A 14,754-nucleotide genomic window follows, 5' to 3' on the forward strand; every position below is an offset into this window, starting at 1 on the left:
ACCTATGTGTGGCCTTATCCCAACAGTGGAGGAGGCCATGGATTGTCATATCGGAATGGGATTGGGAAGTGGAATTAACATGGGTGGCCACTGGGAGATCCCACTTGTTCCAGCCTGCTGAGTTCCTCCAGCATTTTGTGTGTGTTGCTCAAATTTCCAGCATCTGCAGGTTTTCTCTTGTTCATAATTTCCTGGTTTATTTTTATAGCCTTTTTTAACAGCAGGAGAGCAGCAGCTTTCCTCCAATTGTCCGTTACCTCACCTGTCTCTAAGGATGATTTAAATATCTCTGCTAGGGCCCCTGCAGTTTCTGCACTTTCCTCCCATTGGGTCCAAGAGAATACCTTGTCAGACCCTGGGGATTTGTCCACCCTAATCTGCCTCAAGACAGCAAACACCTCCTCTTCTGTAATCTGTATATGGTCCATGACCTTGCTGCTGCTTTGTCTCACTTCTGTAGACTCTGTCCATCTCCCAAGTAAAACAGAGGCAAAAATGCCATTAAAGATTTCCCATTCTGATCTTCCGGAGGACCAATTTTATCTCTTTCTATCCTTTTGCTCTTAAAATATCTGTAGAAGCCCTTGGGGTTCTCCTTCACCTTGTCTGCTGAGCAACCTCGTGCCTTCTTTTAACCCTCCTGATTTCTTTCTTAAATTGTAGCCGTTCTATAAATACTCTCTCTTGTGATCCAGCACCAACCTGATTTTCCCAATCTACCTGCATATTGAAATCCCCCATGATTATTGTAACATTGCCCTTTTGAAATGCCTTTTCTATCTCCCATTGTAATTTGTAGCCCACATCCTGGCTGCTGTTCGGAGGCCTGTATATAACTCCCATTAAGGTCTTTTTACTCTACCGGCAAGGATTCTACATCTTCCAATCCTATGTCACCTCTTTCCAAGGATGTGATTTCATTTTTTACCAATCTAGCCACCCACTCCCTCTGCTTACCTGCCTGTCCTTTCAATACAATGTGTATCCTTGGATGTTAAGCTCCCAACTATGATCTTTCAGCCCAAACCATCATACCTACCAATCTCTAAATGTACTACAAGACCATCTCCCTTATGCCATGCACATCTTCTGTCCTGTATTTATCACCCTTTATGATTTTGTACCCTGTTACACTGCAACTCATCTCAGTGACTGCAATTTTGTCCTATCATCTGCCTGTCCTTCCTTACTGTCTCACTACAGACTGACTCTGCTTGTATACCACCTGGTCCATCCTCAGTCCTATTACTCAGTTTGCCATTCCCCTGCCAAATTAGTTTAAACCCTCTACAGCAGCTGTAGTAAACCTGCCCACAACCCCTTAGATTCAAGTGTAACCCATTCTTTTTGATTAGGTCATACCTTCCCCAGAAGTGATGCCGATAATCCAGAAATCTGAAACCCTGTCCCTGCACCAGTTCCTCAGCCACACATTCATCTGCCAGATCACCCTATTCTTGCCCTTACTGGCGCATGGCATAGTCAGCAATCCAGAGATTACTACCCTAGAGGTCGTGCTTTTCAGCTTTCTATCTATCTCTCTAAATTCTTTCTTCAGGCCCTCCTTCTTTTTCCTCCTATCTCATTGTTACCAATATGTACCCATGACTTCTGGCTGCTCACGTTCCCCCTTTAGAATGCCGTAGACCTGATTCAAGACATCCCTGCCCCTGGCACCTGGCAGGCAACATAACATCCTGATGTCTCTATCACGTCCATTGTGCCTGCTCCTATAACTATGGAAATCCGCTATCACTACTGCAAGTACTCTTGTCCTCCCTTCCCTTCTAAACTACAGTGTCGGACTCAGTGCCAGAGATGTGTCACTGCAGCGATCTCCTGGTAGGTCATTTCCCCTGAACGGTATCCAAAGCAGTATACCTACTATTGAGGGGGCTTCCTTTCCCCGTCATGATAATCACCCACTTACCTGTCTCCTGCAACTTAGGAGTGACTGCTTCTCAGTAGCTCCTATCTGTCATCTCCCTATTTCCCTTATGAACTGAAGGTCATTCAGTGGCATCTCCAGTTCCTTAATGCAGTCTCTAAGGAGCTGCAGCTCAGTACACTTTGCAGGTGTAGTTATCAGGGAGACTGGAGCTCTCCCATATTTCTCACTTCTCACACTATCTCCAGATCCATTCTCAGCAGAATAGCTATGCACTAACAGGAAAAAAAACTTGCTAGAAACTTTCTTAATCACTTAGAACCTCCTCCTGTGCTTGCCCAAGCCTGGTGAACCAAAGCTGGACCACTCCTACAAAGGGCACTCCAATTTGAGAGAGATTGGGAGACAAAAGCCAGTGTATAGATACCCTCATAAGAGAGAGAGAGACTGAGAGACACTGGTCAGTGTGGAGATCTCCCCCGAAAGAGAGACAGATCAGTGTAGAGATCTCTCCATGACTGTTGTTAACTGGGTAATTATGTGTGTGGTACGTTTTTGGGTGGTGTTATGATCAGACGGTTTTTCTCTCCTATTTTGCTGGCGGTGATGCAGTGAGAGGTACAGTATTGCAACTTGCCTTCCTCCATCGCATCGTCTCGCAGTGTGCGTGCCCTCCTGATGTATTATCCATATTCTGTTGCCTTTGTATCTTGCTCCCTGTTAGATCCATTACATTTCACCCACTCACTGTGTGTCTGTTCAGATGGTGAATGAATCCTTTTCCCTGGCCCCTCTCCACTCCCTGTGACTCAGTCTAGCTCTCCCTATGGTGTCCGTCTGTCTGTGCGTATTGTCACCCAGACCCATTCGTTCCTGCCTCACCAGCTCAGCTTACTAACTAGATCAGCGATACCAAAAGTGGGTCACAGTGTGGGAGGGGTGGTACTGAGGGAGGGTCACACTGTGGGAGGGGTGGTACTGAGGGAGGGTCACTCTGTGGGAGGGGTGGTACCTAGGGAGGGTCACACTGTGGGGGGGTGGTACTGAGGGAGGGTCACACTGTGGGAGGGGTGGCACTGAGGGAGGGTCACACTGGGGGAGGGGCGGCACTGAGGGAGGGTCACACTGTGGGAGGGGTAGTACCGAGGGAGGGTCACACTGTGGAGGGGTGGTACTGAGGGAGGGTCACACTGTGGGAGGGGTGGTACTGAGGGAGGGTCACACTGTGGAGGGGTGGTACTGAGGGAGGGTCGCACTGGGGGAGGGGCGGTACTGAGGGAGGGTCACACTGGGGGAGGTGGTTCTGAGGGAGGGTCACACTGTGGGAGGTGGTACTGAGGGAGGGTCACTCTGTGGGAGGGGTGGTACCTAGGGAGGGTCACACTGTGGGAGGGGTGGTACTGAGGGAGGGTCACACTGTGGGAGGGGTGGTACCGAGTGAGGGTCACACTGGGGGAGGGGCGGTACTGAGGGAGGGTCACACTGTGGAGGGGTGGTACCGAGGGAGGGTCACACTGTGGGAGGTGGTACCGAGGGAGGGTCACTCTGTGGGAGGGGTGATACTGAGGGAGGGTCACACTGTGGGAGGGGCGGCACCGAGGGAGGGTCACACTGGGGGAGGGGCGGTACTGAGGGAGGGTCACACTGGGGGAGGTGGTACCGAGGGAGGGTCACACTGTGGGAGGGGCGGTACCGAGGGAGGGTCACACTGAGGGAGGGATGGTATTGAGGGAGGGTCACAGTGGGGGAGGTGGTTCTGAGGGAGGGTCACACAGGGCTAGGTGGTTCTGAGGGAGGGGTGGTATTGAGGGAGGGTCACACTGAGGGGGAGTTGATAAGGGAGGATCACATTTTGGGAGGGATGATGAAGGTGGGCATTGGGACCTAAGGGAGACAGATATGTGTAGCCCAACAGCAGCTGGAGCACAAAGACCATTCGATGTTTCCACCACCACTGCCCCAGCTGTTGACACATGTGGCTGCCACACCTCACCCTGAATGTGAGTCAACACAGGGGTCTCACCATGAACCCACAGTCCCCCGCCAGGGTGTAGCCACCTGGGTGCAGCTCTCCCGTAATGCATCCTGTCCTACAGCTAATGATTTGTGGTTGATGTGGTGATCTCAGGCAGAGAGATGAGCTATTCTACTGCCCTTACTGTACCTTGTTTGAAGCTTTATTGCAGCTGTAAATGCTCAGCCATGACGTTTCTACTCCCCTGGGTTTGTTTGTCAACCTGCTCTGCTCACTCTGGGTCTCACAGTGAATGCCCCGGGTGTGACCCTTCCATGTTGTATTTCCCACAGGGACTTCGCCTATGTGGCGAGGGACCGTCTGACCCGAGTGCTTAAGTGTCACGTGTTCCGCTGTGACAGCCCAGCCAAGGCCATTGCCACCCGGCTGCATGAAGTCTGCTCCAAGGTACTGTATAGCACTTCACTCCCTCCCCCTATATCTTCATCCTCCCCTCCCCATCTCTCTCTGCCCTCCATCTAATCCACGTGTCCCTCCACTCCCTCTTTTCTCTCCCTATACCTTCACCCTCCCCTTCCTCTATTCTCTCATCATGTCCATCTCCCTCTTCCCTCACTCTCCCCTCCCCTCCTGTATGCCCTCATTCTCCCATCTCCTCATCCTTCCTTCCTTCAGCTTTCTCTCCTCCACTGACTCGCACAACCTCCCTTATTCACTGCTCTGTTCTCTCACCACAGATTATGGCGGATAGGAAGGATACTAAGTCCTCGATGAATGGATTGCTCTTCGACCATTCCAAACTTGTTGACGTCCCCTTCCAAGGTAGGATGCCTGTGCAGACTCAGGGCCACGGGCAGTGAGACACCATCAGTGCTGGTCTGGTGCGGTGTCCCAGGACATGGCCCCGGCCTCTCCACACGAGTGAATGGTAGAGGCTGGAGTTGGGGTGTTGTGAACTTCGGGTCCATCCCAGCTGAGTTGTGTGTCTGTCTGTCTGTGTAGGGCACAGGAGTTCCTACGGTGCTGTGAAGAAACCGTCGGCACATGTGAAACAAATTCTGTAAAGTGAAGATGCTTTCAAAATAATGAAAAGTTTCTAGATATCAAAAAATTACTAAATCAAATCAGTAGTTTGGCATGACCAACCCTTGCCTTTAAAGCTGCATCAGTTCTCTTAGGTACACAGTCGTGCAGCTTTAATAGAAAGCCGGCTGGTAGGTTGTTCCAAGCATCTTGGTGAACTTGCCACAGTTCTTCAGTGTCTGTCTCACTTGCTTCTTTCTCTCCTGGTAATCCCGCACAGTCTCAATGATTTTTGAGATCAGGTCATACTACCTAAAACCAGGTTAAACATCTAGGGTGCGGAAAACTTTTACACAGTGCTGTACGTCCTCCTTGCTGATCTCAGTTAAGATTGCTGCTGTAACTGTTCAGAGTAAATGTGTATTCAAATGGGCACTGCCAGCATAGCCTGTCCACAACTTGCTAACCCGGGCGTCTTTGGAATGTGGGAGGAAACCAGGGTACCTGGAGAAGACTCGTAGGCACAGGAAGAAATGAAAGAACTCCTTACAGCTGGCAGTGGAATTGAACCCGGGTTCCTGGCGCAACGCCGACCACTACGTTACCACGCCACCCATGCGGTACCATGACCTCCCAATTGCATCTGAGCCACTCACTACGTCCAAGCCACGGGGGCTCCTCACCTTTACATCTGAGCCCGGGGGGGGTGGGGCGGGGGGCCTCACCTTTATATCTGAGCCCGGGGGGAGGGGGGGGCTTCACCTTTACATCTGAGCCCGGGGGGAGGATGGGGGCTTCACCTTTACATCTGAGCCCGGGGGGAGGGGGGGGGCTTCACCTTTACATCTGAGCCCGGGGGGAGGGGGGGGGCTTCACCTTTACATCTGCGCCCGGGGGGAGGGGGGGGGCTTCACCTTTACATCTGAGCCCGGCGGATGGGGGAGGGGGGGCTTCACCTTTACATCTGAGCCTGGGGGGGGGGGCCTCACCTTTACATCTGAGCCCGGGGGGGGGGGCCTCACCTTTATATCTGAGCCCGGTGGGGGGAGGGGGCTTCACCTTTACATCTGAGCCCGGGGGGAGGGTGGGGCTTCACCTTTACATCTGAGCCCGGGGGGAGGGGGGGCCTCACCTTTACATCTGAGCCCGGGGGGATGGGGGGGGGGCTTCACCTTTACATCTGAGCCCGGTGGGGGGGGTGGGGCCTCACCTTTATATCTGAGCCCGGGGGGGGGGAGGGGGCTTCATCTTTACATCTGAGCCCGGGGGGAGGTGGGGGGGCTTCACCTTTACATCTGAGCCCGGTGGGGGCCTCAGGGCCTCACCTTTACATCTGAACCGGGTAGTGGGGGGGCCTCATCTTTACATCTGAACCGGGGGGGTGGGGGCCTCAGGGCCTCACCTTTACATCTGAGCCTGGGGGGGGGGGGCGGGGCCTCACCTTTACATCTGAGCCTGGGGGGGGGGCGGGGCCTCACCTTTACATCTGAGCCCAGGGGGGAGGGGGCCTCACCTTTACATCTGAGCCCGGGAGGCGGGGGAGGGGCTTCACCTTTACATCTGAGCTCGGGGGGGGGGGGCCTCACCTTTACATCTGAGCCCGGGAGGGGAGGGGCCTCACCTTTACATCTGAGCCCGGTGGGGGCCTCAGGGCCTCACCTTTACATCTGAACCGGGGGGGGGGGTGGGGGCCTCAGGGCCTCACCTTTACATCTGAGCCCGGGTGGGGGGGAGGGGGCCTCACCTTTACATCTGAGCCCGGGAGGCGGGGGAGGGGCTTCACCTTTACATCTGAGCCCGGGGGGAGGGGGGGACTTCACCTTTACATCTGAGCCCGGGGGGAGGGGGGGGCTTCACCTTTACATCTGAGCCCGGGGGGAGGGGGGGCTTCACCTTTACATCTGAGCCCGGTGGATGGGGGAGGGGGGGGCTTCACCTTTACATCTGAGCCCGGGGGGATGGGGGGGCTTCACCTTTACATCTGAGCCCGGTGGATGGGGGGGGGGAGGGGGCCTCACCTTTACATCTGAGCCCGGGGGGATGGGGGGGCTTCACCTTTACATCTGAGCCCGGGTGGGGGGGGGAGGGGGCCTCACCTTTACATCTGAGCCCGGGTGGGGGGGGGGAGGGGGCCTCACCTTTACATCTGGGCCCGGGAGGCGGGGGAGGGGCTTCACCTTTACATCTGAGCCCGGTGGGGGCCTCAGGGCCTCACCTTTACATCTGAACCGGGGGGGGGGGTGGGGGCCTCAGGGCCTCAGGGCCTCACCTTTACATCTGAGCCCGGGTGGGGGGGGAGGGGGCCTCACCTTTAATCTGAGCCCGGGAGGCGGGCGAGGGGCTTCACCTTTACATCTGAGCCCGGGGGGAGGGGGGGGGGCTTCACCTTTACATCTGAGCCCGGGGGGGAGGGGGGGCTTCACCTTTACATCTGAGCCCGGGGGAGGGGGGGGGCTTCACCTTTACATCTGAGCCCGGGGGGATGGGGGGGCTTCACCTTTATATCTGAGCCCGGGGGGGAGGGGGCTTCACCTTTTTCACCTTTACATCTGAGCCCGGGGGGAGGGGGGGGGCTTCACCTTTACATCTGAGCCTGGGGGGGTGGGGCCTTGCCTTTACATCTGAGCCCGGGGGGAGGGGGGGCTTCACCTTTACATCTGAGCCTGGGGGATGGGGGAGGGGCTTCACCTTTACATCTGAGCCCGGGGGGGAGGGGGGGGCTTCACCTTTACATCTGAGCCCGGGGGGGGGGAGGGGGCCTCACCTTTACATCTGAGCCCGGTGGGGGGGGTGGGGCCTCACCTTTATATCTGAGCCCGGGGGGGGGGGAAGGGGGCTTCACCTTTACATCTGAGCCCGGGGGGAGGTGGGGGGGCTTCACCTTTACATCTGAGCCCGGGGGGAGGGTGGGGCTTCACCTTTACATCTGAGCCCGGTGGGGGCCTCAGGGCCTCACCTTTACATCTGAACCGGGGAGTGGGGGGGCCTCACCTTTACATCTGAACCGGGGGGGTGGGGGCCTCAGGGCCTCACCTTTACATCTGAGCCTGGGGGGGGGCGGGGCCTCACCTTTACATCTGAGCCCAGGGGGGAGGGGGCCTCACCTTTACATCTGAGCCCGGGTGGGGGGGGAGGGGGCCTCACCTTTACATCTGATCCCGGGAGGCGGGGGAGGGGCTTCACCTTTACATCTGAGCCCGGGGGGAGGGGGGGGCTTCACCTTTACATCTGAGCCCGGGGGGAAGGGTGGGCTTCACCTTTACATCTGAGCCCAGGGGGAGGGGGGGGGCCTCACCTTTACATCTGAACCGGGGGGGGGGGGGCCTCAGGGCCTCACCTTTACATCTGAGCCCGGGTGGGGGGGAGGGGGCCTCACCTTTAATCTGAGCCCGGGAGGCGGGGGAGGGGCTTCACCTTTACATCTGAGCCCGGGGGGAGGGGGGGGCTTCACCTTTACATCTGAGCCCGGGGGGAGGGGTGGGCTTCACCTTTACATCTGAGCCCAGGGGGAGGGGGGGCTTCACCTTTACATCTGAGCCCGGTGGATGGGGGAGGGGGGGGCTTCACCTTTACATCTGAGCCCGGGGGGATGGGGGGGCTTCACCTTTATATCTGAGCCCGGGGGGATGGGGGGGCTTCACCTTTATATCTGAGCCCGGGGGGGGGAGGGGGCTTCACCTTTTTCACCTTTACATCTGAGCCCGGGGGGGGAGGGGGGGGCTTCACCTTTACATCTGAGCCTGGGGGGGTGGGGCCTCGCCTTTATATCTGAGCCCGGGGGGGGGGGGCTTCTCCTTTACATCTGAGCCCGGGGGGAGGGGGGGGCTTCACCTTTACATCTGAGCCTGGGGGATGGGGGAGGGGCTTCACCTTTACATCTGAGCCAGGGGGGAAGGGGGCTTCACCTTTACATCTGAGCCCCGGGGGGGGGGAGGGAGCAGATGCTTTGCCCACAACATTGATGCCCTCCATTGATCGGGGATCATGGAGGTTACGTCCTATATGTGCACAAGCCTGGGCAGTACAATACGGAGAGCAAGCCGTTGACCATGTAGCAGGCTCCCTCGCTCCATGCAGCCGATGATTCCAAGGGAATGGCCGAGACCGATACCATCTGGCACCTGCGGAATCACAGGAGTTCCTAGTCAGTGTTGAACTCAGTGTAGGACTGCCTTAGGGACTCCAGCTCCGGATTTTTCCCTCAGGGTTTACTTCCAAAGCCTTCCCCATGAGTGGGTATAGCCACAAGGCAGCTGATGGTTGAGATCAGAGTTTTGCTTCTCCTCGATGAGCTGCCACCATGGCTGATGAGCCCATCTGTCTGGAGCGACTGGTTTTCAGGCACCAGTGACCTGCCTTGGCCCCTTCTTTCGGTGGAAATGGTTTTGGTGGGCTTAGTAGCTAAGCCACACTTGAAGACCAGGAGCCAGACTTGGTTGTCAGAGGCTTTAGAGACCCATACCATTTGGAGCACTTAATAGGTAGTGGGAGCAACACCACTCCCCAGCCCCGGCTGTGACAACCTTAAGGAACCTCTGGCTCACAACAGGAACATTAACTCTGAGGGCTGACGGTCCAGGAGATGGGTGATCCCTCTGGCCTGTGCCAACACCTTGTCTCAGGCAGTCACTGCCACTGGGCATCCTGCTCCTGGCCCTTGGGAATCTGCTCAAAGCCCAGACTCTCTTCATTTACACCCCAAGATGGTGGGTTCCTATGGAGTTTAACCTCTCCTCTGCTGTTCTCTCTCCAGTCGAGTTCCCGGTGCCCAAGAATGAACTGGTCCAGAGGTTCCAGGTGCTGTATTTGGGGAACATCCCAGTGACCAAACCTGTCGGTAAGGAGATTGTCACAACTGCTTTTTCTTCATCTCTAACCCTCATCACAGCTCATTTAGAAATGCCCAAGAAATAAGGCCGGTCTGTACAGAGATATCATTAAGCCCAGAGGCCCGCTGATGCTCAGACTGTATTTAGTGGGTTCTTTCCATCCACAATTCCTAATAATATTTCATCTTTAATCTCTCTTCATTGAGTGGGTCTTTCCCTTTGCCTGAGGCTGAGGCTTTATTGATCAGACCGCACTTTGAGTATTGTGAGCAGTTTTTGGTCCCTTATCTAAGAAAGGATGTGCTGAGATTACAGACGGTCCACAGGATGTTCACGAAAACGATTCCAGGAATGAAAGGGTTAACCTGAATTGCATTTGTTGTCTCTGGGCCTGTACTCACTGGAGTTTAAAAGAATGAAGGGGGGATCTCTTTGAAACCTATTGAATGTTGAAAGGCCTAGATCGAGTGGATGTGAAGAGATTGTTTCCTATGGTGGGGGGAGTCTAGAACCAGAGGACACAGCCTCAGAATAGAGGGATGTCCATTTAGAACAGAGATTAAGAGGAATTTCTTTAGCCAGAGGGTGGTGAATCTGTGGAATTTGTTACCACAGACGGCTCTGCAAGCCAGTTCATTGTTGAGGTTGGTAGATCAGAGCAGTACATCACAGTTCATTGGGGATATTGAAGGCAGAGGTTGGTAGAATATACAGCAGTATATCACAGTTCACTGGGGATATTGAAGATGGAGGTTGATAGAACATACAGCAGTATATCACAGTTCATTCGGGATATTGAAGATGGAGGTTGATAGAACATACAGCAGTATATCACAGTTCATTCGGGATATTGAAGATGGAGGTTGATAGAACATACAGCAGTACATCACAGTTCATTGGGGATATTGAAGATGGAGGTTGATTCCAGAGGCCCAGTCAGTGGAAGGAGCAGAGCACTGCAACAAGGTTACTTGCAGGTTGGCAAAGCTTGTATGAAAGGAGAGCTTCACAGGCATTTGGACACTCCAGAGGCCCAATCAGTGCTGGGAACAGCACGCTGTGAATTAAATGAAACTACTGCAGGGGCAAGCAGGGCAGCCATTGTTGGGAGTAGGGTTGTCAGGCTTTGACTCAAGAGGCTTCAATGGGAGGAGGCCGAAGCCAAAGAAACAGGTCAGAAGATTTGGTCTTGGTTGCCCATTGTACAATGTTGGCAGGTATGGCAGTGGAAATCTCCTCCTGTAGGATGTGGAATTCATGGAACCTGATGGTCTCCCTGATGATTACACCTGCAGGAAGTGCAGTGAACTCCAGCTCCTGAAAGACCACATTAAGGAGCTGGAGCTGGACTGACTACGGATCACCCGGGAGGCAGAGCAATTGATAGACAAGACTTTTGAGCGGGTAGTTACGCCCAGAATGCAGAATTCAGAGAGTGATGTACTGCTTTATTCTACCAACCTCTGCCTTAAATATCTCCAAGAGAGGTAAAGGGAGAAAGAAGTCAGTGCAGGGCCCCCCTGTGGCCATTCCCCTCAGCAGCAGATATACCCCTTTGGATACTGCTGAGGGGGATGACCTATCTGGGCAAGGCAGCACCGTGGTTGGCTCTGACCCTCAGAAGGGTAGGGTGAAGTCAGGCAGAGCAATAGTCATGGGGGACAATAGTTAGGGGACAGATAGGAGATTCTGTGGCAGCAAAAGAGACGCCAGGATAGTGTGTTGCCTCCCGGGTGCCAGGGTCCAGGATGTCCCTGAACATTTGCAGAATATTCTCGAAGGGGAGGGTGAGCAGCCGGAGGTCGTGGTACATGTTGGTACCAGTGACATAGGCTGGAGAAGGTAGAGGTCCTGTGCACAGTAGGTTCAGGGAGTTGGGAAGGGGGCTGAAGGGCAGGACCTCCAAGGTGGTAACCTCCGGATTACTCCCAGTGCCATGAGCAGGGAAGGTCAGAACAGGAAGATGGTGCAGATGAACGAGTGGCTGAGGAGATGGTGCAGGGGGCAGGGTTTCAAGTTCTTGGATTATTGGAACCTTTTCTGGGGAAGGGGTGACCTGTACAAATGGGATGGGTTGCACCTGAACTGGAGGGAACCGATATCCTGGGAGGAAGGTTTCCTCATGCTATTGGGGAGAGTTTAAACTAGATTTGCAGGGGAGTGGGAACTGAAGTGAAGAGGCAGAGGATGGGGCAGTTGGGGCACAAGTAGTGACAGCTTGGAGGGAGTTTGTGAGGAAAGATAGGCAGATGGTTTGAGATGTGTCTTATTTTAATGCAAGGAGTATCATAAACAAGGTGGATGAGCTTAGAGCGTGGATCAATACGTGGAACTATGACGTTGTGGCCATTGCAGAGACTTGGATGACTCAGGGGCAGGAATGGCTGCTGAATGTGCTGGGCTTTGGATGTTTCAAAAAGGACAGGGAGGGAGTGATATTACTAATCAGGGATAGTATCACGGCTGCAGAAAAGGAGGAAGTCATGGAGGGATTGTCTACTGAGTCATTGTAGGTGGAAGTCAGAAATGGGAAGGGACAAGCACTCTACTAGGTGTTTTTTATAGACCCCCCCCCCCATAGTAACAGACATTAGGGAGGCAGATTCTGGAACAGTGCAATAATAATAGGATTGTTGTGATGGGGTGGAGTTTGTTAGGTGTGTTCAGGAGGGTTTCTTGACACAATATGTAGATAAGCCAACTACAGGAGAGGCTGTTCTTGATCTGGTATTGGGAAATGAACCTGGTCAGGTGTCAGATCTCTCGGTGGGAGAATATTTTGGAGGTAGTGATCACAACTCTATCTCCTTTACCATAGCATTGGAGAGGGATAGTGAAGACGTTTAATTGGGGTAAGGGGAAATATGATGCTATTTGGTAGGAACTTAGGAGCAAATGTTCTCATGGAAGTACATGGCAGAAATGTGGTGATTGTTCAGGAACATTTGCATGGAGTTCTGCATAGGTATGTTCCATTGAGGCAGGGAAAGGATGGTCGGGTAAAAGAACCATGGTGTATAAAGGATGTGGAAAATCTACTGAAGAAGAAAAGAAAAGCTTACAAAAGGTTCAAGAAACTAGGTACAGTTAGAGCGCTAGAAAATTACAAGGGTGGCAGGAAGGAGCTCAAGAATAAAATTAAGGAGCTAGAAGGGGCCATGAGAAGGCCTTGGGGAGCAGAATTAAGAAGAACCCCAAGGCATCCTCCAAGAATGTGAAGAGCAAGAGGATGAGCCGTGTCAGAATTGGACCAATCAGGTGTGATAGCGGAAACGTGTGCATGGAGCTGGAGGAGGTAGCGGAGGTACTTAATGAATACTTTGCTTCTGTCTTACATAGAACATAGAATAGCACAGCACAGTACAGGCCCTTCAGCCTACAATGTTGTGCTGACCCTCAAACCCTGCCTCCCAGATAACCCTCCCACCTTAAATTCCTCCATATACCTGTCCAGTAGTCTCTTAAACTTCACTAGTGTATCTGCCTCCACCACTGACTCAGGCAGTGCATTCCACGCACCAACCACTCTCTGAGTAAAAAACCTTCCTCTAGTATCCCCCTTGAACTTCCCACCCCTTACCTTAAAGCGATGTCCTCTTGTATTGAGCAGTGGTGCCCTGGGGAAGAGGCGCTGGCTATCCACTCTATCTATTCCTCTTATTATCTTGTACACCTCTATCATGTCTCCTCTCATCCTCCTTCTCTCCAAAGAGTAAAGCCCTAGCTCCCTTAATCTCTGATCATAATCCATACTCTCTAAACCAGGCAGCATCCTGGTAAATCTCCTCTGTACAGTTTCCAATGCTTCCACATCCTTTCTATAGTGAGGCGACCAGAACTGGACACAGTACTCCAAGTGTGGCCTAACCAGAGTTTTATAGAGCTGCATCATTACATCGCGACTCTTAAACTCTATCCCTCGACTTATGAAAGCTAACACCCCATAAGCTTTCCTAACTACCCTATCTACCTGTGAGGCAACTTTCAGGGATCTGTGGACATGTACCCCCAGATCCCTCTGCTCCTCCACACTACCAAGTATCCTGCCATTTACTTTGTACTCTGCCTTGGAGTTTGTCCTTCCAAAGTGTACCACCTCACACTTCTCCGGGTTGAACTCCATCTGCCACTTCTCAGCCCACTTCTGCATCCTATCAATGTCTCTCTGCAATCTTTGACAATCCTCTACACTATCTACAACACCAGCAACCTTTGTGTCATCTGCAAATTTGCCAACCCACCCTTCTACCCCAACATCCAGGTCGTTAATAAAAATCACAAAAAGTAGAGGTCCCAGAACAGATCCTTGTAGGATAACCCTCCAATCTGAATGTACTCCCTCCACCAAGACCCTCTGCTTTCTGCAGGCAAGCCAATTCTGAATTCACCTGGCCAAACTTCGCTGGATCCCATGCCTTCTGACTTTCTGAATAAGCCTACCGTGTGGAGCCTTGTCAAATGCCTTACTAAAATCCATGTAGATCACATCCACTGCACTACCCTCATCTATATGCCTGGTCACCTCCTCAAAGAACTCTATCAGGCTTGTTAGACACGATCTGCCTTTCACAAAGCCATGCTGACTGTCCCTGATCAGACCATGATTCTCCAAGTGCCCATAGACCCTATCTCTAAGAATCTTTTCCAACAGCTTTCCCACCAGAGACGTAAGGCTCACTGGTCTATAATTACCCGGACTATCCCTACTACCTTTTTTGAACAAGGGGACAACATTTGCCTCTCTCCAATCCTCCAGTACCATTCCCGTGGACAACGAGGACATAAAGATCCTAACCAGAGGCTCAGCAATCTCTTCCCTCACCTCGTGGAGCAGCCTGGGGAATATTCCGTCAGGCCCTGGGGACTTATCCGTCCTAATGTATTTTAACAACTCCAACACCTCCTCTCCCTTAATATCAACATGCTCCAGAACATCAACCTCACTCATATTGTCCTCACCGTCATCAAGTTCCCTCTCATTGGTGAATACCGAAGAGAAGTATTCATTGAGGACCTTTCTCACTTCCACAGCCTCCAGG

The 14,754-nt window shown here is 53.2% G+C and overlaps 1 protein-coding gene across 3 annotated transcripts in view; it reads left to right on the forward strand.

The window, feature by feature from the left end:
* The window catches only part of apbb1 (amyloid beta (A4) precursor protein-binding, family B, member 1 (Fe65)), a 112,019-nt gene that overhangs the window by 76,577 nt on the left and 20,688 nt on the right, over positions 1-14,754 (forward strand). For all 3 annotated transcript variants that reach the window (XM_063054795.1, XM_063054796.1, XM_063054797.1), the window contains 3 exons: positions 4,196-4,310; positions 4,601-4,685; positions 9,640-9,723. In XM_063054795.1, coding sequence (XP_062910865.1) covers positions 4,196-4,310; positions 4,601-4,685; positions 9,640-9,723 — 284 coding nt within the window. The remainder of the gene's footprint in view (positions 1-4,195; positions 4,311-4,600; positions 4,686-9,639; positions 9,724-14,754) is intronic.

The sequence above is a fragment of the Mobula hypostoma genome, chromosome 7, assembly GCF_963921235.1.
Source record: "Mobula hypostoma chromosome 7, sMobHyp1.1, whole genome shotgun sequence".
Classification (NCBI taxonomy): domain Eukaryota; kingdom Metazoa; phylum Chordata; class Chondrichthyes; order Myliobatiformes; family Myliobatidae; genus Mobula; species Mobula hypostoma.